The sequence below is a fragment of the Narcine bancroftii genome, chromosome 9 (assembly GCF_036971445.1).
Source record: "Narcine bancroftii isolate sNarBan1 chromosome 9, sNarBan1.hap1, whole genome shotgun sequence".
Taxonomy (NCBI): Eukaryota; Metazoa; Chordata; class Chondrichthyes; order Torpediniformes; family Narcinidae; genus Narcine; species Narcine bancroftii.
The window spans coordinates 24838451-24863185 of record NC_091477.1 but is presented as its reverse complement, the minus strand read 5'-3'; the positions used below and the strand labels follow the sequence as shown (position 1 = coordinate 24863185).

Genomic DNA, 24735 nt, shown 5'->3' with positions numbered 1-24735 from the left:
GAGATGACCTCATGGGTGGTCTATATAGTCCGGGGGGGAGCGATTGCCGTGCATCCATTCTGTACATCTTGCTGCTGGAAGCAGCTTTGCCATCACCGAGGTTAAGGAGGTGGTTGGTGGACATCTCCTCATGGTGGATCTGAAGTACAACAATATCCCACTCTGGCTAATCAAATGTGTACACCTCGTTTGTGCACAGCAAGAGACTGGCCATCTTCCGCCATTGCTGGCAATGTCCTTGCTGGTCATTTTGGCTGGTGTCTTCAACTGCATCATCAATGCAGCTGGATGATCCGACGAGGCCGATAGCAGACTAGACAGCTCCTCTAGTCTCCTGATGGAGACAGTAAGGGACACAAAGCTGAGCGACACCTTCAGCAACCCTGCAGGTTGAAGTATAGCCGCAGTCACCTGGTCAAGATTGGACAGCTCAACTCAGTCTCAGATAGACTTTGTCTTCATGTTGAAAGCTGTCGTGGTCAGAACCACCAACTTTATGCCGGTTTCTTCTCTGACTACTGCCTTCTTTCCACCTGTTGCCTACAGGAGGACCAGAAGGCGGGCTGGAGAATGTGGAAGCTGAACGTGGAGTTGCTGATCCCAGAGAACGTAACGGAACTAATGAAGGAGAATGCCGTTTGGAGAATTGTGAAACCCTTCTTTGACCCCAGTGACCTGATGTGAAGTAACAAAGGAAAACATCAAGATGTTCTTTATCTTCAAATTTGTTCAGAGGGGAAAACAGAGACACCAGGAACTGAGCCAACTCCAGACTGACCTGCAGCAACTCATCCTTCTGCAGATGAGAGGGGTGGATGTGAGGGAGGAACTCCAAGAGGCAGCAAGCCTTGCTATTCACCTCAGAGTCCTTCAAGATCATCTTCCAATCCAGAGTCCACACAGTGGAACAGGATGAGATATGCTGACATTTCTTCTTCCAAAAGAAGAGGGAGTTCTGTAATCCACGGCCTTAAAGAAAAAGATGGCTCAGTCACATCCTTGCAGATGGGCATTCAGAGGATTGAAAACCTTTTTTAAGTTGAGCTGTATGACATGAAGGCTACAGACAGAATGGCCTCCCAAAACTTACTGTCATCTACCAAAGAAGTGGAAATGGAAATGTCTGGATCAGCCAATTACTCTGACAGACTCCATCCATTCCTGGAAGCGAAGGCCTATTGGATGAGTTGCACCAGGCTCTGAGGGACTGGGTAGGCCCAGACCTGCTGAAAATATAAAACGCTGTGCTCCTGGCAGAAATCATGTCAGACTCAACTCCATGAAGAAGGGCATCATCACCCTCATCTTTAAACAGAAGGGGGAGAAGGAGGATATCAGGAATTGGAGACCCATATCATTGATAAACATTGACTACGAAATCCTGTCCAAGGCCATCACCAATCGAGTCAAGCTTGCCCTGGGGCAGTTAATCCACCCAGACCAAACCTGCACGATTCCAGACTGGAAGATCTCTGAAAGTTCATGCTGCTCAGGGACACCATTGCCTATGTGCAGGACAAGTGTGTGGACATCTGCTTGGTTAGCTTAGACCCAGAGAAGGCTTTAGACCAGATATCACATATGATGGATGTACTCTCCAAAATATGCTTTGGGGAGGGAATCCAATATTGCATTAAAATGCTCTACACAGACATCTTTAGAGCAGTCCAAATCAATGGGTGGGAAACTGATAGCTTCCCCATCATGTATGGAGTTAGGCAAGGCTGCCCACTGTCTTCAGTCTTATTTGTTTGCTGCATAGAGACCTTTGCCAAATCCAACAGGAAGGACGAGGGCATAAGAGGAGTAATGTTGCCAGGCTGTGGTGTGCTAAGATAACAGCAAGCAAGAAAAAAACTCAAAAGACTGTAGATCAGGCTATATTCCAGTAAAAGTCTGAACACCAGTTCATGCCTTGGTGGATCCTCATGCGATTGACTCAGGAGGGGCCAGCTCAGGTCTATATTCAGGTCGGCTGATTGACAGCCAGCCAGGTGGAGTCAGCCCCTTAGGTGATCTTCCTGCAGGTACAGAGATTTCCCCCTGCAGTAGGCTGGTGGTCATTTCACCACACAGGCATTGGAGGAACTCAGGTCATAGCCTCCCTGCATATGGATGACGTCACTGTTTTCTGTTCAGATAATGATCAACATATGTGGGCAATTTGAATTCGTATCAGGCACCAGGCAGTGCTCTTTGGTAACTGACCTGACCAGTTGACCATCCCCTTCACAGTTAGATCTGACTACCTGAAGGTGCTATGGGTTCTGGTTTGGAAGGGCTGAGGCATGCAACAAGAATTGGTCAGAGCAGATCACAAAGGTCCACCAAAAATTGGGTCTGTGAGTGTGGTGTTCCCCCTCAGTCACAGAGAGGAACCTGGTCATCAGGTTCAAGGTGATCTCGGCACTGCTGTACATGGTGCAGGTGTGGCCCATCCCCTGCACCTCTTCCCTGGTGGTTACAAGAGCAGTTTTCTGATTCATATGGGGTCCAAAATGGATAGGGTTCGAAGGGGGGCCATGTACAAGTCACAGGATCAGTGTCAGAACAAGTCTTATAGGGGGGCATTTGAATAACCACAGGAGGCACAATCTGACGTTCAAAAACTCACTCAGCTGGAGGGGGAGGGGATGATGATGGTAGTAGAGATCACTACAAAGGTCCTCCATGTTGCAGTCCCTCCGACATAACAGACAAACGAACTGCTTATATTGTGTGGAGACTGGTGATGATAGACGTAAGTGATGCTTGACACATGCTAGTGACACTAGTGCTGCAGGTTGGGGGATCACAATACCTTGTTTGAGGGAAAATGCCTGCAAATACTCCCCCCTTGGCACTGACCCTGACAAGTTGCTGGACAATGGGGGCAAAGGTGTACCCAATGTAGCCTTCATCCTGATGACCACCTTCACGTGTGGCTGTATCAGGCTGTGAGTGGAACCAAAGAATTAGGGCACTGTGTCACTATGTGCTGATGCTCTCCTTGTCCCAGGAGTTGTGAAGGATGGGCCTCACAATGCCCAGTCAGACGAACTTTTCCAGAACTCCACCTTCGACCACAAGGCCATCAGGCTGTGATCAGCCCGGAACTGAGAGACGAGGACTCAATTGACCCGGTGGGATGGTTCCCTAAGCAGACAGTCCAAATCATCAGGTGGAATGCTTTATCACCAGGACTCTCAAACAAGCATCAGGATTTGGCCTGACTGGTGGTGAGAGGAGACCTCCCAGTTAGATCCTTCTTGTATAACCGGGACATCATCCTCCAAGAAGGTTGTCCTCGAGATGACTGCAGTGGAGTGGAGATTGTTGCCCACCTTTTTGCTGAAAGCAGATTTGCAAAGAATGTGTGAAGAAGGATGCAAAGATCTTGTCATGGTTCATCCCCAGCAGGTGTCCCTGGGGGTCACACTCAGAGTCAGACATCGAGAACTGCTGGAAAACCATCAACTCAGTGAAAGACGTACTTTGGTCTGCCCAAAACCCATTGGTCTTTCAGTATACTGAGATGTCAGTCTGGGAATGCTGTTGACTGGTGCATTCCAGGCTGCAGGAGTACATGCTAAGGGACTCACTGAGGCTTGGTGCAGCCAACACGAGGGCACCATGGGGAAGGACCACAGTGTAGAGTCCTCTCTTTACCAGGCAATGAGGGGCTGAGCAAAGGAAAGTCCCTCAATCAACAGAAGGGGAACAGCAAGGTGTCACAGTGATGGTAACGGGGTGTTGAGAGATCAAATTAAAAATGTACATCAATGAGGATGTTTAGATAGGACTGATATCATGAATGTAAAAAGAATTGAACAGCTTTACTGTTTGTAAATAATTTATTGTGAATAAAGTAAATTTTTGGTTAAAAAAACAAGGTCCTTGTTACGGTTCCATCACCAGCAGCAGGTGTGACAGAGGACTCTCTGATCTATGGGCTGTACACAGATCAGGGATGCATTCAGAGTCATACATCCAGAACTGCTGGAAGATCATCAACTCAGTGAAACATGCACTTTCGTCTGCCTGAAACCTGTTGGTCTTTTAGCACATGGAGATATCGGTGAGGGAATGCCACTGACTGGCACATTCCAGCCTGCAGGAGGTCATGCTAAGGGACACAGAAGCTTGGTGATGCCAACATGAGGGCACTGTGGGGGAAGAACCATAATCTAGAGCCCTCCCATTACTGGGCACTGAGGGGCTGAAACCAAGGGGAAGTCCGTCAAACAACAGAAGGTGGGGAGAAGTGACAAGTTGCCACAGGGGTGATAATGGTGTTTTTAGAAAACAAATGTAACAATGTACATTGATGGGAATATATAGAGATGATTGACATTATGGGTGTGAAAAGTCTTTGAACTTTTTCCTTTTTGTAAAACATTTATTGTGAATAAAGTCTATTTTTGAAAAAAAAAGACAAGATGCCACACTGATGGTAATGGTGAAAATAGAAGTGAATGTACAGTGATGGAAATGTATGGCTACAAAACTAAGGGTGGAAATAGATATTGAATGCTTTTCCTTTTGTAACAAAAATTATGAACAAATTCTATTTTTGGTTTAAAAAAATGTTAATGGTTACTTACTGTTTGGTGCAGACTCAGTGACCAAAAGGAACTTCTTCCATGCTAGATGACTCCATGTTTTCCACTGTAATCAACAAATTTGAAACAAGGAAGTCATGGAATTGAAAATTTTACTGAATGATAGGAATGACTACATTGAAATCTGCTGTGCTGTATTCAAAATGGAATGTGTGAGGCCAATTTTAATCTGGAATATTGAATAGGTAGATAGGAGTTTGACTGATACCACCACAAGCCAGACAATGAAAATAACATATCAAAAACACTTTCTTGGTCAACCAGGCACTTGAGTGTGAGCAACACATCTCAATGGTTGAAGAATGTTGACTGGTAGATCTCATCTGGGAGAGTTTGAAATGCAAATTTGAAGACTTCTCTAACAAGAAGTAAACAGGAACTCTGAAGAGGGGTTCCAGGTTTGAGTGTCCTGTGGTGAAATTTTTAAAATTAAGTTTCTGGTAACAAGTAAAATAATATTTATGGGCTAGGAGGTTCTTTCTGAAATAACAAAATAATTCAGTGGCATAATAGATGAGATGGATGTGCAATAAAGAATTTAGGTTCAATCCTCATCTTGAGCGCTGCCTTCAAATAAAAACACAATGCTGGAGAAACTCAGCAGGTCAAACAGTGTACTTCTAAATTTTGACCCTTGCAGCCCATGAGTCCGTGCCACTCAATTTACACCTGGTACGTTTTGAAAGGTGGAAGGAAACCGGAGCTCCCAGAGAAAACCCACGCAGACACCAGGAGAATATACAAACTCCTTACAGACAGTGTGGGACTCGAACCCCAGTCCAGACCCAATTGCTGGTGCTGTAAAGGCATTGCGCTAAAATGCTACATCAACCATGCTCTATCTTTATAGAGCAAAGATAAAGATATATATAACCAATGTTTCAGGCTTGAGACTGGGTGCTGTCTTTACGTTGTTTATTCCCTCCTCAGTTTTTACAGGGTGCTGTTATTTCCTCCTAACAAGTGCTAGTTGGTTAAATGATTAAGTTATCCATTAACTCTGTGTAAGATTAAAATAGTTTTAGATCCAACAGTATTTTTATTGGGGAGTTTGCAACCTCTGAAAGGCTTGGGATTAGATAAGTTTCAGCTTGCTTTTGTATATTTAGCTTTATCCGTAGCGAAAAAATGTATTGCTGGTATGAGGAAAGATACAAATATGATTGATATAAATAGATGGGATAATGAGATGAAATATTGTTTAATAATGGAAGTTGAATAAAAAGTTATCCATTAATTCAGGTAAGTGGCAAAAATAAATAAAGTAGCATTCCAGGCATGTAAGCATATACAGTATAATTTGCAGATGTACAGGGACATCAGAAGAGAGAATAATGGTAGGATTGTTTTGGTGAGAACTGGCAAGCTGAATAACTTCCATCTGTGCTGTTATAAGAGGTGTGAGATCCACTGATGGATCACTTATGAATATGCACAGCTTCAGATGAACAGTACCTAAACAATATTTTTTCTTTGCATTTTCTACGTGGTTTCCTGGATATTTCTGTTTTTTTCTTTCTGAGCTCCAGTACCTGTAATATTTTGCTCTTGTACTACTAATATACTGATTTGGATGTGCTAAATCCAGAATGAAAATATTGGTTTGTATGGTTCATACTCTGCCCATTGAAATATGGAAACTATGCTGAGTCCTATAACAGATGTGAGACTTCCAAGTTAAATGTTGTCAAAATCAATACATTTCACTAATTGTTAGGTATGCTCAAAAAATCAAAACATCATTATAGTTGAAGTAGAACTGGATTTCAAGAACTTTTTTTTAACCATTTAACCATAGCATATGTTTTATTTATCCACAATATTTGAGTAGATAAGGAATCCTTGGTCCCAAAACTGTAATAAAATGACCATAACTCTCTTTTAAAATATACAGCTAATATGATATAGTGAAGTAACCTGCTGAAGTCTCAGGGATTTCCCTGTAATGTAAGCTGAAGACTGCCATCTATGAACAGCAGATGGAAACCAATTAAATGTCTATGATATTGATATTTTATCAATTATATGTCCAAAACACTTAAGAGTATTTTTATTGATATCAACATTAAACATGCTGGAAGAACTCAGCAGGTCCTGCAGCATCCATGGTAGACAGTAGACAGAGTAAAGGGTTGGTATTGATACCTCATTCAGGTTCTGGGGAAAGATCTCTCATCAGCAGCCTACTCTCCTGTGGAATGAAAGACCCAGACTCATCTACTTCAGCCACTTCCCTTCTTTTGATACACAGGCCTGTGGGATGTCCTTCACCTCTGCAACAGATTGAGGAACTCTCCGAACATATAAATACATGGGTTTATATGCTCCAATACTAGTTGATGTTAATCAATCACAAAACAGTCTCTTCCAATGTGGCAAATGTTGTTCCATCAGCATTAAGCTATGCAATGTGCATCTATATGTTGCAACATATTGTGGACGAATCACAGAGACATGACCCCTTCACTCAGATATTTTTACAGTTCTGTAGAATGTGGTGCTATGTAATTACATCACTAGGTCACCAGGGGTCATCTGGAAGACCTTGTATATAAAGCAGTCCAGAGCTACAGTCTAGCCTTCCAGGTTCGTCTTGCAGAGAGACAAGACCTCTTAGTGTACATATTAGTTTATTAAAGCTTTCTTATACTCGCACTGCTGGTTTGGTTATTGTCAGTACAATTTAATAAACTAATATGATAGCTACTAGGATGGAAGCTGCTTCTGCTCCAACGCGCATTCCTGACCACCTGGAGACTCTTCCTGAGCAATGGAATCTGGGAACGACCAGCACGCATGTGCATCCGAAGACAGATACGGCGGGGGATCGCTGTACTGGAATCGTGATGGAATGCGGGTAAGACCACAGAAGTATGATAGGGCTGGTAAGAAATGGCCAAGAGCCCTGCCTTCCCATGGGTTCACCAGTACAGGCGCCGCTGACCCTAAAATCCCGTCCGATCAGAAAGGGGCCACTACAAGCATGGGTGAAAGGATCTCCACAAGTCGTGCTCCTGATCATCACGTATGTGCAGAATTCCCGACCACTCCAGAGCCAGGGAAAGCAGACACCGCTACCGTCATTCCCCCAGCAGCAGTTTCCCCAGTACCACAGAGATCTGACGCTACTGCTGGGATTTCCCCTAAGCCCGCTGCAAACGTTCCAAAGCCAGAGCTTCAGCCAACAGCCCCAAGCACCCAGGTTACTCCTCCATTACTCCTCCAGCAGACACAAGCCCCACAGAGGCTTGACCAGCAGATCCCAGTACCCCAGGGTCCACCCTTGCTACACCTAAGGGACCAGAGACTGCAGCTTAGCCATGTGCTGCAACCAGACAGGCTGGAGCTCGACCCCAGAAATTCTGGAGCTGGCACGCACTTTGGCCACTGGCAGAGATGCTTTCTGAATTACGTGGAGGGTGCTGAGGCATCAGATAAAGAACTATTAATGCTGCTGTTAGCTCAGCTGGGAGACCACCCTTACTCCCTCATACAGGATGCCAGGTCCTACCAAGAGGCAATGAGCATTTTACAGAGGCATTACAGTAAGGGGCATAGCGAACTCCACTCTTGGTACAGACTCATGACCAGGTCGCAACAAGTAGGGGAGTCTGCCAGAGACTTTATACTCTCTCTGAAAGACCCGGCGAGAGGCTGCAACTTTAAAGCAGTATCAGGAGTATGCAGAGGACCTTATTAGGGACAGAATTATTGTGGGCATACGGTCCACTGAGACGAGACATTGATTGCTGGAGAAAGGAATGGTGGGGCTAGATGAGGCAGAGACTATTGCAGAAGCTTTAGAAAGCACCAGGAAAGAATTGGAGGAGTACTCACAGGACCCTGGGCTGGGACAAACGTCACACTGCTGGACTCTCTAGCCCCACAAAAAGAAAAGTGTGCTGCCTCACAGGAATGCACAGCAGCAGCAGCACCTTGAGGGTCCCAAGTGCTTTTTCTGTGGACAAAGAAAGCACCCCAGAGCCCTCTGCCCTGCCAGAGAAAATGTCTATTCCAACTGTGGAAAACGTGGTTATTATGCAAAAGTCTGCAGAAGCCCCAAGGCCACAGCCAAGGCACATTCTCATGCTAATGAGATATGAGAAAGCTATGTGCCATGTGCAGCCGGCCATCTTGGACAAATGCTACAGAGCAGAGGACACAGTCTTCAGGAGATGAATATGACGCCGAGTACTATCGGATGGAAGGACAAGAAGGACACGCCAGACTTGCTTCCCTAAGCATGAATCAGGCGAGTCCACACAATCTATCTGATGCCACTGTGTGCATCAAAATTAATGATGTGAGGGTAAATTGCTTAATAGATAGTGGAAGCACTGAAAGTTTTGTTGACCAGGGGTTATTCAACTGCCTTTCCCTCCCCACACGCCCGAGTGAACACCAGATCCTGTTAGCAGCCAGCAACCATGCGGCTGAGGTAAAACAGTTTTGCAGGGTTACTCTAGAAATCCAGGGCACAAAATACGAAGGGTTCAAATTACTAGTACTCCCTCACCTCTGTGCCCCGGTACTATTGGGATTAGATTTTCAGTGCCAGTTAGAAAGCATTTCAATAGTGCACAACGGGCCTCACCCCCCCCCCCCCCCTCACTACACCTTACAAAGAAACAACACTGCAGCCTATCTCCTGAACATAGAACCCCCTCCGCTGTTCACACACCTGACCCAGAATGCACACCAATAGCCACAAAGAGCTGGAACTACACCCCAAGGGACAGAGCGTTCATTGGGACAGAGGTCCGCGGGCTACTACAGGAGGGCATCATAGAGCAGAGCACCAGCCCCTGGAGGGTCCAGGTGATTGTAGTAAAGTCAGGAGAAAAACTGCACATGGTAGTGGATTACAGCCAGACAATCAACAAATTTACACAACCAGATGCCTACCCCCGGCCACACATAGCAGACATGGTCAACAACATTTCACAATATAAGATGTTCTCCACCATAGACCTGAAGGCAGCATACCACCAACTGTCCATTAGAAACAGTGATCGCATTTACACGGCATATGAGGCAGACGGCAGGCTGTATCAATTTCTGCGACTCCCCTTCGGTGTCACCAATGAAATGTCCCTGTTTCAGAGAGAAATGGATCAAATAGTAGATGAGTTCCAACTGAAAGTGGTGTTCCTCTACTTAAACAATGTGACAATCTGTGGCCACACTCAGGAGGATCATGACACGAATTTAAAATGCTTCTTCCAGGAAGCCGAGGACAAATGGGACAAATGCGTCTTTAGCGCCAGGAAATTGCCAATCCTGGGTTACATAGTGCAGAATGGGGAAATCAGCCCAGACCCAGCCCGTATGCGCCCTCTCCTAGACCTCCCAATGCCACACATGCTGAAAGCACTAAAAAGGTGTTTGGGACTGTTCGCTTACTACGCCCAATGGGTCCCCAACTATGCCGACAGGTCCCACCCACTTATAAAAGCCTCAGTTTTCCCACTGTCCCCAGCATCCACCAGAGCATTCAGGGACATTAGGGACCATATCACTAAAGCTACTATATGGTCCATAGATGAGTCGATCCCGTTTCAAGTAGAAACGGATGCATCCAATGTGGCTCTGGCAGCCACCCTAAACCAAGACGCACGACCGATGGCCTTTTTCTCGCGAACCCTACAGGGGTCAGAGGTAGGACACTCAGCAGTAGAGAAGGAAGCCCTAGGCATTGTGGAAGCAGTAAGGCACTGGTGACATTATCTGGCAAGCAAACACTTCACCCTCGTCAAGGACCAATGGTGTGTGGCTTTTATGTTCGATAACCAGAACAGGGGGAGAATTAAGAATGACAAAATCTTGCACTGGCGGATAGAATTGTCTACATTTAACTACGACATTCTATACCACCCCGGGACACTCAATGAGCCCCCGGATGCGCTGTCCAGAGGCACTTGTGCCATCCTTAACCACACGTCCCAGTTGCAGAGCTTGCACAATGAGCTGGGCCACCCGGGGGTCGCTAGACTGTTTCACTTCATTAAAACCCACAACCTCCCATTTTCGGTGGAGGAAGTGAGGTCAGTGAACAAGAGCTGCCCCAACTGTGTGGAGTGCAAACCGCAATTTTACCAGCCAGACAAAGACACCCTGATAAAAGCTACCAAACCTTTTGAGCGCCACAGCCTCGATTTTAAAGGCCCGCTCCCATCCAATAATAGAAATGTCTATTTCCTAAACGTAATAGATGAATATTCCCATTTCCCCTTCACAATTCCGTGTTCTGATGTATCAGCAGCCACTTTTATAAAATGCCTCCAACCCATCTTCAGCATATTTGGGTACCCGAACTACATACACACAGACAGGGGTGCTGCATTCATGAGCGCAGAAGTACAGCAGTACCTGCGCGAGAAAGGGATTGCAACCAGCCGCACTACAAGTTACAATCCCAGGGGGAATGGACAAGTCGAAAGGGAAAATGCCACTATCTGGAAAACGGTCTTCTTGACCTTAAAAGCAAAAGAACTGCCTGTTACTAGATGGGAAGAAGTGTTGCCAGAAGCCCTACACTCTATAAGTTCTTTGTTGTGTCCTGTCACTAACATGACCCCACATGACCATATCTTTTCTTTCACAAGGAAAGCCACAACGGGCACAATGCTGCCTAAATGGATGATGACACCGGGACCTGTTCTCCTCTGGAAGCACTGCAGACCCCACAAAGCGGACCCACTGGTGGATCAAGTGGAGTTGAGGCACGCGAACCTTCAGTATGCCTTCGTCACATTCCCAGATGGAAGAGAAGACTCGGTGGCCACCAGGGATCTCGCGCCGGCCGGATGTGTGAACAACGTGGAGGAAACACAGATGTCTATGGATCAACAAGGAGCGCAGCAGCAGTCACTAGAACAGTCGTCCATCGAGTCACCCCAGAGGACTATACCACCCACCCCGGAAATCAGGACCCTGGGTACACCCGCCCCACAAAATATCACCACCCTAGACGATGGCAGGACCTAATCCCATACAAGGGGATCCCCAGCACACATGGCCACATGGCCATTTAGTATTTCCCACTCCGACACCTCCACCAAGAAAGGCCGAAAGGTAGATCGCACTCCCCACCCCTATGCCACTTCCGAGGAGGTCCAGAAGCCAACGGAAGCCACGAAAAATTTTGGACTTATGAACTTACAAACAAAGGAAGGAGGACGGTGGGGGGGGGGGCAGGGGGAATAACTATTTTTTTAAGGAGGGGTAGCTCTGGACTGCTTTATCTACAAGGTCACTGGGATGACCCCTGGTGACCTAGTGGTGTAATTACATATCACTACATAAAAATCAGGGAATTTTATCAGCTGGGCTGTTTGTTGTTGCCGGGCAACTCATGTCCTGGGAGCTCTCCTCTGCCCTTCGGTATCTGTAACTGCCCCAGCATAAGCGTTAATCAAATTGTATTAATCAACATCAGTCTCAACTAGATAGTCTTTACTTCCACAACAGTAAATGTTTTGAGCTGAAAACCCTTCATCGATTTGGACACAAAGAGGGCAGAGGCCAGAAGAAAAGGATGGGGAAAGCAGGAGAGGCAAAAGCTGGCAGGCATTAGGTGAACACTGGTGGAGCGGGGAGAGAAATTTGAATAATGTAAAAAGCTAGGATGTGATAGGAGGAAGAGGCAGAGAGGTAAGGAAGATGCATTCTGATAGTCAACGGGCAATTGATATCAATTGTCCGTTGACTGCCTGTTTCCTTCCATGGATGTTGCCTGATCCACTGAGTTCCTCCAGTATTTTGTATGCTGCTCCAGTTTCCCAGCATTTGCAGTTTTTGTTATATTTCATTGTTATTGATAGGTTTATAGAGTTCTGCTCTCAATTAGTTTTCCAAAGGGCAAATATACTGCCCTCTAAATCTTGACTATTTTAAGAGGTATTTTAAATATTTAGTATCAATTTAAGTGAGACAGTGAAGATAACTCATGTGAGAATTATTTTTCTATAATTAACAAAGGAATAATAAAATGTGCTTTTCAGAGACAAAAATAACTTTGGCACACACAGTTCTTAATTATATAAAATCAAATGAATAGAAAATGTTAATTTGTGGAAAATAGTCTGTCATTTTAATATTTTGTTAATAGGGCTGTCATTTCATGTAAATGCCAAAAAATAACAAATTTAAAGTAAATTTCAATATCATAGATTCCAAATCAATAATATCTGCTGGTATGAAATAACAAGTACACTGGTCTGACCTTTGATATTACATTTATTATTATTTAAAATAAATTTAAAAAATTTGTGTGGGATGCAACATCGTTTTCTTAAAAGCTATAAATTAATTATGTTGAATTATTTCATGTAAGTTTTTCATCTTGACTAGGTAATTGATTGACGGGTCAGTGAACTACTACCAGGAGATATCTTAACGTAAGAAATAAATGACAGATTGAAAAAAATACAACTACTGGAAAGCCTGGTTTTCTCTAGAAGAAAAGAGGCCTGTGGTGACTCTTTGCTTGATCTGCAGGCATGTTCATTAAGGAGAGGCTCCAAAGTTCTGCCACAAATGAAGCTTAAAACATCTTGCCTTTCTCCATGTTCTGATAACCTGCTCTCATTGTGGGAGTGGAAATTATGGAGAAAGTGTATAAATGGAGAGACAGGATGGGAAGAACAAATTGTCAAGGGTGTTTCTTGGGATTAAAATGGCTTTGCTGCGCAAAAGCTGGTTCCACATATAGGCCTGCTATGTTAAGTTTTGATGCAGTTGTTGGGTAGCCTTGCTTGCATGATATTAGCTACAGCTGTAGTCAATATCAGCAGAATAATAAATAGGGAATGTCAATGGAAGAGAGAACAGCATTTTGTGCTTGTTCCTGACATACAATAGAACTGAACATTGTTTCCATTTGCCAGTTCTGTGACATCAATCATACTCGGTCAGGTACTTCACTGCAACTCAGTCCCAATCTTTGCACAGAGATCTTGAAGATGCAGTTCCACTTTTACCCCTTAAGCACACGTCTTAAATGATAAACATTCGTGGCACCTTCTGTCACAGGATCCTTCATTTCATGCCTATTAATGTGCTTTATGCTTCAGGACAGGTTGTCACTCTGTTCTGGCATATATCACTGTTCAGTACATTGGAATCATTGATCATTCCATTCAATTCATCAGTTTTAACTGGTTAATGATGTGGAAAATATTTCCCTATTTAGGTTTCTGGCCAAAGTGGTGGAGGCAATGGTAGAGCATTGGGTTATTTTGAATAGCAAATTAAATTTGGCCTCGTATGTATGTTTGTCCGATTCTGACCTCTTCAGCAGCTCAAAATTAATCCCATAAGACTGCAGCTGACTTGCTTACACTCCATCCTTGTGAGTTCTGAGGTGAATGATGAGGATAATGTGCAACAGGTGCCACATTGTTTGAAGTTGAACCAATCCTTTCACCAACTATTCTGAACTTTTGCATGTTATCAATGATAGGATTCAAGTTCTCAATGCCAACCAAAATTTCCCTTCTTAATTTTGAACAGCATAGGACTGAAACCTCTTCTGCCTGGTAAACCATAAACTTTGTGATGGTATGAGGTCTTGATCATTCATTTCCTTCTCCAGCTAAAGGCACACTGAAAGTAATAGGACATTTCATAATTGGTACCTGCCATCATTAAGAGGTGGTCAAAGTCCTCTCTGTCATCTTTTGATGAACAAGTCAATATTGACAGGGGTCAGCTTCCAACTATGAACATATACAAATATTAAAGATTGAGTTGGTTCTGGAGGGGATGTAGGTTCCCATTTATCTTGCAAATTAACTCAACTCCAGCAGGAAACATGTTGGAGATGAAATGGAGTATTTGGGCTAGAAAGACTGAGAAAGCTTTTAATAAACATTTGTAGTAGGATTTGCTTTGTTGCAGATCCATTGATTATGATATATTGGGATGGAGTACACACCATTGTACATCATTCAGAGAATGGAGATCATTTTCTGAGGGCAGCCACATTTGAAAAACATATTTTAAAGGCCCTTTCAATTTACTAAGTCAAAGTTTTTGTATCCAATAAAGTCCATACTTAGTAGCTGATGCTACTCCCTGGGTTATTTCTGGAAAGATTGCATGGTGATGATGGATATAATGCACACTGTGATTCAGAAAACAAATCTTCAACAGCTAGGAGGTAGTGGTGGTGGAGGTGAGGTCTGGTGATGACAATCAGATTGATCTCATTTCTTGCAGAAAATTATGATTATATCATCTCTGAGTTCCCATGTCTGGTCCTGTTTTAGGGAAATGAAACTACATTTGTGTCTTAACTTCCTGTCTACAAATGTTGGCAAGGACACTTTCTGTTCTTGGGATCTTGTTCTTTATCAAGTTGTGTTTTTTTTAGTTCTGGTTCCCTCATTACAGGAAGGATGTGGAAGCTTTGAAAAGGGTGCAGATGACATTTTCCATGGTGTTGCCTTTATTGGAGAATATATCTTATGAGGCAAGGTTAACAGAGCTAGCGACTCTCTCTTTGGCACAAAGAAGGAGAAGCAGTGACTTAAAGAGGTATACAAGATTATGAGAGGTATAGATACAGCCAGCACCTTTCTTTCTCAAGTCTACAGAAGCAAATACCTGAGGACATCTGTACATGGTGAAGGGAAGAAAGTTTCGAGGGGAAGAGTCACAGAGACGTGGTAGAGGCTGGTACAATAGGGACATTTAAAATACTATTGGACAGGCACATGGATGGAAGAAAAATAGGTTATGGATGTGAGATAGGGAAGATTTGGATTGTTGTATAGGTCGGCACAACACCATGGGCCAAAGGGCCTGCTACGTTCCATGTTCTATGATGTATTTCAACCGTGAAAGAACTGGACTTCGCCATAGCCCGAGAACTCGGATCCTTTGACGCTGAATGAGGATCAAGCCAAAGAACAATTCAATCGTCACACCTTCTGAAAGACCAATGCCGCACTAATACATTCTGACGGGGCTCCGTGTCTCGCTTTCTTTCCTATCGCCCCATAAACATCTTTTCCACGTTGAGGGCGCTATAAAAATGTAGTTGTTCCTATCCAGCCGATTGGTAGAAGTCAACCCCCTATCGGAAGTTCGAGCACCTGCATCGACAGCAAATTTGGCGAAAATAAGCAGGGACGTGACCACACCGATGAAATCAGCTCCTTTTATTTTGATAATTGGATAAAATAAACCTTTATTTATTAGTGGACCCATTGTTATCTCAGTATTAATTCCGTGAAAGTGGGGTTAATAAATGAGAAACTCCCCGTGCCAGCGCCGCCCGGGACTTGCCCCACCCGCCCGCCCGGCTTTCGCCCATGCACTGTTCCACGGGCATGGACCGGCCGTTCAAGCCGATGTGTCGTGGCGCTCCCGGCGCGGTTTCAAATCCAGACCCAGCGCTTCGCTTCCTTGTTCGGGACACGGCAAACCCCCACCCCGGCGGCTCGGAGTCCCGCAGCTCACAGAAACATTCAGCGGCCAAGGTCAAAGCCTCCCGCCGCTTCAAGTCTGAAACTTCACTCGGTGGCTTGGTTAATCCGTCTGCGATTCCAACACGCCGCCTGGTTCCCACTGACACTTGGAATCTGCTCCCTCCAGCAGGTCGGAGGGGCCCGTCCTCAACTCTGTCCGAACAGAGAGCACTGCCACTGGTTTTTCCTAACAATCGGTTACACCAGGTGTTAAAGTGAACGCCAGATCGGAAGAACTTCGATCCGAAGAGAATGCGGACGCCAGTAGCGCTGCCACAGGGTATACTGTTTTGACGCGGCTCCCCCACCTCTGAGGTCGATGGTAGCAGTCGAGCGGAAGTCCCCGAACCAGTCAGTCGCTGCGAGGAGCTCCAGGAAGAAAGTTGGACGCGTTATTGCAGAGTGAAAAAAGTCTCTGGTTGAACCCGGGGCGCCGGGAGATGAGGCGCAGGCAGAAGAGGCTCCTTCCGGCAGCCGCTTTAATGGTTCTCGCGGTGGTCTTCGTGCCAAACATCGGGTTGTGGTCTCTTTACAAAGGCAGGCAGCTGGTGAGCCCGAGTGAACCGCCACAGGTAAGATCTGCTACCTGCGGGGTGTTTTGTGGACGTGCTACAGCCCACCGGGGCCGCGATTGACACCTTGATGGGCGAGCGGTTAACATTTTCACTGTTGATGAGCCACAACTCGCTCTCAGATGTATTTATTTTGCAACCAGAAACGCGATTGCAATGTAAGGGGTTGTCCTCGGTGAAAAACATCAGTACTTTTCAAAATGCATAAAGTTTTGATCCAGAGGAGGTTGTTGGCTCCCCGTTCCTTGATCGTTGGACACCAACAGCGAAGGATAAAATAAAAATTGTACGCGAATGATTGTACGCAGATGATGGGGGGTTGTACTGAGGAATTGGATGGAGTCGGCGGTTCAGGCAGCATCCATGAATGGACGGGCAACCTTTCGGCTCCGGACCTTTTCTCGTTTGCGTTGTTTGAATAAATAAGGATGTTCACGTTCTTATCGACATTTCAGCATTTTAATAGATGATCTCACGGGAATTGCACCGGACGGGATGTCAAACTGAATGGTGTGGCACTATTCTCCTTCCTGGTATATCTCTTGCCAAGTTCTGGAGTGAAATTTGATGAGAATTGTCTTGATGGCATTTGGGAAAGTTCATCCGGCGACATTTAAGTGATTAGGTTAATTAAAGAAAAGTCTCAGAAGTTTGTCCTAAAAAATCTTGGTAATATAAGCAAACCTTGGAACCTCAAGTTATTAAGAACATTTGAACTATGAAATAGTTGTAAGCTTAATTCCTTTTTTATTTCGTAACTAATGGAATCATGTAGAACACTTATGCAGTGTTTTAATGTAGTCAAAGGTACTTCACAGACGGTTTAAAAAGTGAAAAAAAAACCCCAAACCACATAAGGAGGTGACAAGGAATTTAAAGACTGAAGGAATGTGTTAAACAAGGAGGTGAAGTAGAGAAGCAAGAACTTTCAGAAAATAATTCAACAGTACGAGGTGTGATCACCAACACTGATGTCACCAGTGGTGGAATAATTTTGAAATTAGATGATTAGTAGTTAGTTGAAAGGAAATCTATTTCTTATTTGCAGAGGTGGAAGGAACATACATTTGGGAAGAAGTCAGACAGTGAAAGGATTTGGAAATTTTAAAACTTAATGTCCTCTTAGACAAAAGAACATAAAGCAGATGATATGAATAGGGTGTGGAATGAATTAGGATACAGTTGGATATAATGTTGACAATCACCAAAGTAACATTGTAACATTGTATCATTAAACTCATTTAATAAAATACACTCTAACCAGGGCCAGTTTTAAGCCAATTTGACCAAGGGGGCCCCACGCATGTGTTTGAGCCCAGGCCTTGAGCAGAGAACACTGTGACAGACTTCATTTAAACTGGTAAGAAAATAGTAATACTATAGGCCTTATAAACTGAGGGATTTGTCAGTGAACTCGTGAAGTTATTGCCCTTAATTGATCGTATTATCTCAGTGAAATATTTTTAGGAAATGTGTCTTCGATTAAACTACTGGCTATAGGCCTCCTTTGTCTCCCCAGCCAAAAATTTCATGTTTCGTATTCATTTCACCCAGTAAGCTAGATGTATTTCACCCAGTAAGATAAATGTAGTCCCGAGATGATGAAGCATCTTATTATTATCAAGATCAAAACAGGCTATCAGCTAATCAATAAGAGAACTTGTACTTTAATATGAGATTGAGATAGCGTCATGCCAGCCTAGGGCCTAGCCTATAGCCTAGGCTTAAGCAGTTAGCCTGAAAGTAAATAGCCTAGGACTAAGTGTAGAATTTCTAATAATGTTAGCAAATGTAGATGGAATTGGTGAGGATATTCGGGTCTTGTAGAGATGAATAACCCCGAAGTTAGGTCTTTACTAGGCTAGGTCGCTGTGGAGGTTATAGCCTACATCTTTACGAGCTGGTTTACAAGCTTATTCAGCTTTAGGGGCATGTACTGTACATCTTGGGGTTATTCATCTTTACAAGATCCAGATATCTTACCAAGGCTGCCTGTTATTGTTTCATAATTTTGCAGTGGTTTGAGTTAGTATCAATATAGTATAGGCTACTGTTACTAACTATGCTATTGCACTCCCAGGGCTTTCATGTTTTTGGTGATTTGGAACAGGTGCAGTTTAGCTTGACTGTGCGGAAATTGTTTTCTTCAGGGACGAATTTCATCCATTACACGCATCAGTTTTTCTGCCGATTTTTCTAGAAAATCGGCTAAAAAATCCCGGCTAAATTCAACTGTGTTTTTTTTTTTCCCCCCCCCCCGCCCCTCCCCACCCCCGTTCTGGAATGTAACCTTAACCGTTACTAAAAAAAGGCAATTCTTACCTTATTCGAAGTTGTGGTCATTCAACAAATCCAGAATCGGTCACTTGTTTTGCTGTTCTGTGGCGTTCACAAGTTGAGAGTTGGGTGCGTTGATCCAAGGTCAGCAGCTGACGTTGGAACAACGAAAAGCTAATGAGCAAAATGACGTGGGATTGATGTTAGTTTCTTGCGTTGTCCCAACGATGATGTTCCACTGTTGGAACAACGTAGACATTTTATCAGGGATGTCGATGACAACATTGTTCCACTGTTGGAACAACATAGACATGTTATCAGGGATGTCGAGTCCAATTTTATAACAAATTGCTAACATCAAATTTTTTGAGTAATTTTAAGTCTAAACATTTAAAAATATACTTATTTGACCTTTTTATACCTTAAAAATATAGCCCAGAGAATTAGCAGCTTAAAATTTTAATGTCATTTTACATGGCAAGCACAAGCAGAGATAGAGACAAAGGGCCTAAGTATTTAAGTGGCAACCAGAAATGAGCACTGGCCAAGGGTAAGGTAGCTGAAATGAAAAACATAGAGGTGCTATCACAAAATTCCTTGTCACTCTATCTTTGAAGCGCGCCCATGTATTGAGGGTGAAGAAAACAAAAACAATTCAGAAAATGACAATACAGCCTTGAGTCCAATTACAGTTGATGAATACAATCATGAAATTGATAACAAGTTAGAAAAGGATGACGCAGCTGTGAATAAAATTGAAGACTATCTCAATACACCAGAAGAAAGTGCCAAAGCGGAACTTGTAGCCGAAAAAGACCAAGCCCAAACATCACGCAATGATGGATCATCCATGAGTACAGTTGTAATTAACATTTATGATAACCCAGCCAACTGGCCAGCATACATAAATCAAAATGTAAGAGATTATATAACAATGAAAGGTCCTCCTATTCCAGTGAACAACTTTCCACGAAATGAAAAGGGATTGTGTTTTTCAAAGTTTCAGTGTAAGGAAACTTTCAAATGGGGAATGTGTTGAAAGACCTTGGAATATATACTCTCAGTCTGCTAGTAGAATTTATTGCTTTTATTGTAAACGTTTTAGTAAGAACACAACCAGTGCATTATTAACAAGTGGATTCAACAACTGGTCTAATCTTCATACAAGGTTGTGTGAGCATGAAAATTCTAAAAACCATTTGGAAGCCACATGGAATTTCTGGGAGTTACACCAAAGACTTTGTAGTGGACAGACAATTGACAAAGAACTTGAAATAATCGTCAATGAACATGCAAAACACTGGCAGCAAGTATTCAAAAGGCTAGTAGCAATAGCGCAGTTTCTTGCTGAGAGAAATCTAGCATTTAGAGGACAGAGGAAAAAGTTGGTAATGAGAGTGTACACAATGGAAACTTTTTAGGTCTTGTTGAGCTGCTTGGAAAGTTTGACCTTGTTCTTGAAGAACATTTGCGAAAAGTCAAAACCCATGAAATTCATAATCTCTCTTTAGGAAAAGATACTCAGAATGAACTACTGGACATTATGGCTACAGCTGCTTTGAATGAGATACTGAAATGCGTAAAAGCAGCTAAGTACTATGCCATAATTTTAGTCTGCACACCTAATACGAGTCACCAAGAGCAAATGTCTCTAACGATCAGGTATGTGTCTGATGGTAACTTGGACCCTTCAGGTGTTTATGAACATTTCATAAAGTTTATGCAGGGTGAAAGTAGCACAGGAGAAGATTTATATAAAACATTATTAAACACAATAAAGGAATTAAATTTAGAGATGAATGACATTAGAGGCCAAGGCTATCACAACGGTAGCAACATGAAAGTTCACACATCTGGAGTACAAGCACGACTGTTGAAGGATAACTCGAGAGCTTTCTTTGTACCCTGTGCATGTCCCAATTATAACCTTTTACTTGGAAATGTAGCCAAGTGTTGTCCAGATGCTATAACATTCTTTGTGATCTTGCAAAGGAGCTACATACTCTTCTCAGCATCAACTAAGAGGTGGGCAGTTTTTATCAAACATATACCCGGGCTATCAGTGAAACCCTTGAGCAACACAAGGTGGGATTGTCAGATTGATAACTCATTATCAGGCTGGAAAAGTATAAGATGCACTTGTGGAAATGTCAGAGATGATAGATGAGCCCAAGTTAAAAGCAGAAGCTGAATCTTTAGCAAACCAGCTAAAAGACCACAAATTTTTAGTTCCTTTGATACTTTGGCATGAAATAATTTTTAAAGTTAACTATGTAAGCAAGGAACTACAAGGTGAAACAAAGGACATTGATGAAGGCATGGAGTCATTTGAAAAACTGTTATGGCTAAGAATTTATAGAGAGGGCAGTTTTAATGATGTCCTAATATGCGCAAATGAATTGGCATTCAACTCATGAAGCTGTTAAATTACCTTCAAAGTTTAGACAATTTCAAGAAAAAAACTACATAGAAGGAAGAGAATGTTTTCATATGGGGCAAAAGATCAAGCTTTAGATGATCCAAAAGAAGCATACAGAGTTCAGTGCAATCTTTAGAGTCTAGATTTAAGCAGCTTAAAAGCCATAAAAAATTATTTGGACTTTTAAATAACTTTCAGAGCTTACAAAAGGTGGAAATAAGGAAACACACAGCAGTCCTTGAAGCAGCTTTAACTGACACCATACTAAAACAGAGCACTGATGGAGGGGTAGTTACTGAAACAACTAAAGACGTGGATGGTTATCTGTTGGCCGAAGGACTTGAAGCTCTGAAAACTTTTCTTCCCTTCAGTGTCGTTAAGCCTCAAACTCTGTTTGAATACCTGGTAGTAAACAATCGATTCACAGCATTTCCTAATGTTTTTATTGCTTTGAGGATTTACTTAACAATGCCCGTAACAGTTGCATTGGGCAAAAGAAGTTTTTCAAAACTAAAACTGATTAAAACAATTTCTCAAGAGAGACTAAACAATTTGGCGATGCTATCTATAGAAAATGACATTACTAAAATGATTGACCTTGAAATTATTTTGAAGGATTTTGCAAATAAAAAAGCCAGAAAAGTCTTTTTCCAAAAGACCTGTACATAGTGTTTGTCTGTAGTTAGTCTTAACTTGTATTAAAAAATTTAAACTTTCATATTTTCTTCCAATATTTAGTATATCAAACATTTAGGCCCCGCTATCAATTTTCTAATTGGCCCCCGTAATTCCTTGCACCAGCCCTGCTCTAACACTGTCCAAATGTAAGGTTTAAATCACATCTTAATTCACAATGACAGATACTCCACACAGTGGCAATTTTAACCTATCTCCAAACCAGGATTGAAGGAAAAATCCAAAGTTTATAAAGATAAAACCAAGTTCATAGTTCAAGTCAATATTGCATGAAAACATGACAATTTTAACATTCATGGTGGATTGAACTTTAGTGAACAGCCCAAACTTCTGTTCAGCTCTTTGAGAATTTCGCAACTGATATAATTTGGTGAGCCAAATAAATTAATGACCAATTCATGAAGTGCAGAAGGATTACAGAATTGAACAGACCTTTGTAAATAAAAATGCCACCTGAATTCATCCATGCAATTTTTTTCACCTTTGGTCATTTTGTTTGAAAGGGAGATTAAATAAAGATGTAAATATGGTGAACAAGTACCCAGATAATGCAGGCAGAAGTGGAAATGAAGATGGAGAACACTCTTAATTGTCAACATTAAAAGTGTTTCTTTATGCTAATTGCCATCAGCTGGACTCTATTAAATGTGGTGCATTGTAATTGTGAATGACAATGGAAAATATTTCATGTAACCTTCACATTCAAGGTATTACATTTTATCTGTGGGTGCCATTCATTGCAATTTACTATTACGGGTTCTAAAAACAATATGAAACCGCAACACTGGTACAAGATTCGCAATCAGAGTACATGTATAGTTTGCCATCTATAAGAGACACAATGACAACATGGAGTAATCCTCAATGTAATTACCTTCTTGTTTGCTTTTTCTTTCCAATTTTATTTGCCAAAAGTTAGATATAGAGTACAGCTTCCAATGAAGGTAAAATAAATTGCAACCTATGAGTACAGGCAATCTTCAGACATGAAGACATGTGAAGGAGCTTTGCTTCATTTAATATATCTTGTGTGTTGATAATTCGTTATTAATTGTGTAGGTCGAAAGGTTTCCTTTGGGTCATTGTGACACAGTTGTCTAATTAGTTGTTTACCTTAAATCAGCATTAAAGATTTTTCCAGCTTTTAGCTTTGAAAAACACCTTTGTTGCTTTCACAGTATGTTTGGGATTATTGGCTTGCTGTAGGATGAAGCACCATCCAATAAGTTATGAGGCATTTGCTCAAACTTGAGCAGATAAGATGTTTCTAAACACCTCAGAATTAATTTTGCTACTGCCATCAGCAGTTGTATCATCAATGAAGACAAGTGTACCAGTACCTTTGGCAGTCATACATGCCTAGGCCATAACACCTCTACCATGCTTCACAGGTAAGGTGGTATGCTTTGGATCTTGGGCATTTCCTTTACACATCCTCACTTTGCTCTTGCCATTACTCTGATGCAGATTAATCTTGGTCTCATCTGCCCACAAGCACTTTTTTCCAGAATTCTGCAGGCTCTTTAAATTACTTGTTGACAAACTGTAATATGCCCATCCTGTTTCTGTGGCCAACTAATGGTTTTCATCTTGCATTGTAGCCTCTGTTTTTCTGTTCATGAAGTCCTCTGCGGACATTCGTCAATGGCACCTCCACACCTACCTCCTGAAGAGTGTTTCTGATCTGTCAGACAGACATTTGAGGATTTCTCTTCAATATGATGAGAATTCTTCAGTTATCAGCATTCAGCAGTAGAGGTTTTCTTTGGCTTACCAGTCCCTTTGCAATTACTGTGCTCACCAGTATGCTCTTTCTTTTTAATGATGTTCCATACAGTTGATTCTGGTAATCCTAAGGTTTGGGTGATGTCTCTTACTGTTTTATTCTTGTTTTTTGGCCTCATAATGGCTTCTTTGACTTTCCTTGGCCCAATTCTGGTCCTCAAGTTGAAAAATGGAAACTACAGACTCCAAAGGTGATCAAAAGCTTAGAAACAAGCCTTGCTCTTTTATACCTACACCAATGAAGCAATTAACAATACCTGAGTAATCACAAACTCATATGAAATCAAATATCCCAAACAATATGGTGCCTTGAAATTTGGAAACTGTGTATATATTAAAAAAAAAAGTGCTGTAATTTCTACATGGTCAAACCAAAATGTATTCAAATAACCTTTAATAAAATCTGGAATGTGTACTTTAATCACATGTGAATCGCTTGATTACAAATTTAAAACTGTGGAATACGGGGGCAAATAAAGGAAAAAAAGTGTCTTTGTCCCAAGCATTATGCAGGGCACTGTAGGTCTCTTTTGGCATTAAGCCAAAATATTTAGGCATTTCTTCCATGAATGTCATTAAAAGTACAGTGGAGGTGTCACTGAGTAATCTGTTTTATAAGTTGTGTTTTTTTTAGTTTCAAGGATGTTCTATAGAATATAGTATTTGGGATGGAAAAATATAGTACAGGATCAAAGAGCACAGGTCCCATAGGGCAAAGGAGCAAATTTAAGAAACATTTGCAATTTTTTTTCATAAAGAAACAGCAATAATTTAAGAACCGGTAACTTGCTTTCTCTATTTAGTACAGTATCAGAACTGGCTGCTTCCGTTGTAAATGAGAAAAAACAGATGCTGGAAATCTGAAATAAAAGCAGAAAATGCTGAAAATTTTCAGCAAAGCATGCGGCATC

The 24735-nt window shown here is 42.4% G+C and overlaps 2 protein-coding genes across 3 annotated transcripts in view; one reads left to right on the top strand and one right to left on the bottom strand.

The window, feature by feature from the left end:
* LOC138743317 (protein FAM114A2-like) overlaps nt 1-19069 on the bottom strand; it is a 137891-nt gene extending 118822 nt beyond the window's left edge. The window contains exons 1-2 of the mRNA XM_069898467.1: nt 18970-19069; nt 4584-4647 (exon numbers count right to left, since the gene is read on the bottom strand). The gene's annotated coding sequence lies outside the window, so the exon portion shown is untranslated. The remainder of the gene's footprint in view (nt 1-4583; nt 4648-18969) is intronic.
* Nucleotides 16171-24735, top strand: part of LOC138743318 (polypeptide N-acetylgalactosaminyltransferase 10-like) — a 73986-nt gene continuing 65421 nt past the window's right edge. Inside the window, exon 1 of one of the 2 annotated variants that reach the window (XR_011344813.1) lies at nt 16171-16647. Coding sequence is in view for 1 of the 2 variants with exons in the window: in XM_069898471.1 (XP_069754572.1) it covers nt 16516-16647 (132 nt within the window). In the remaining variant the exon portion in view is untranslated. The remainder of the gene's footprint in view (nt 16648-24735) is intronic. The other variant, XM_069898471.1, reaches the window with a different exon arrangement.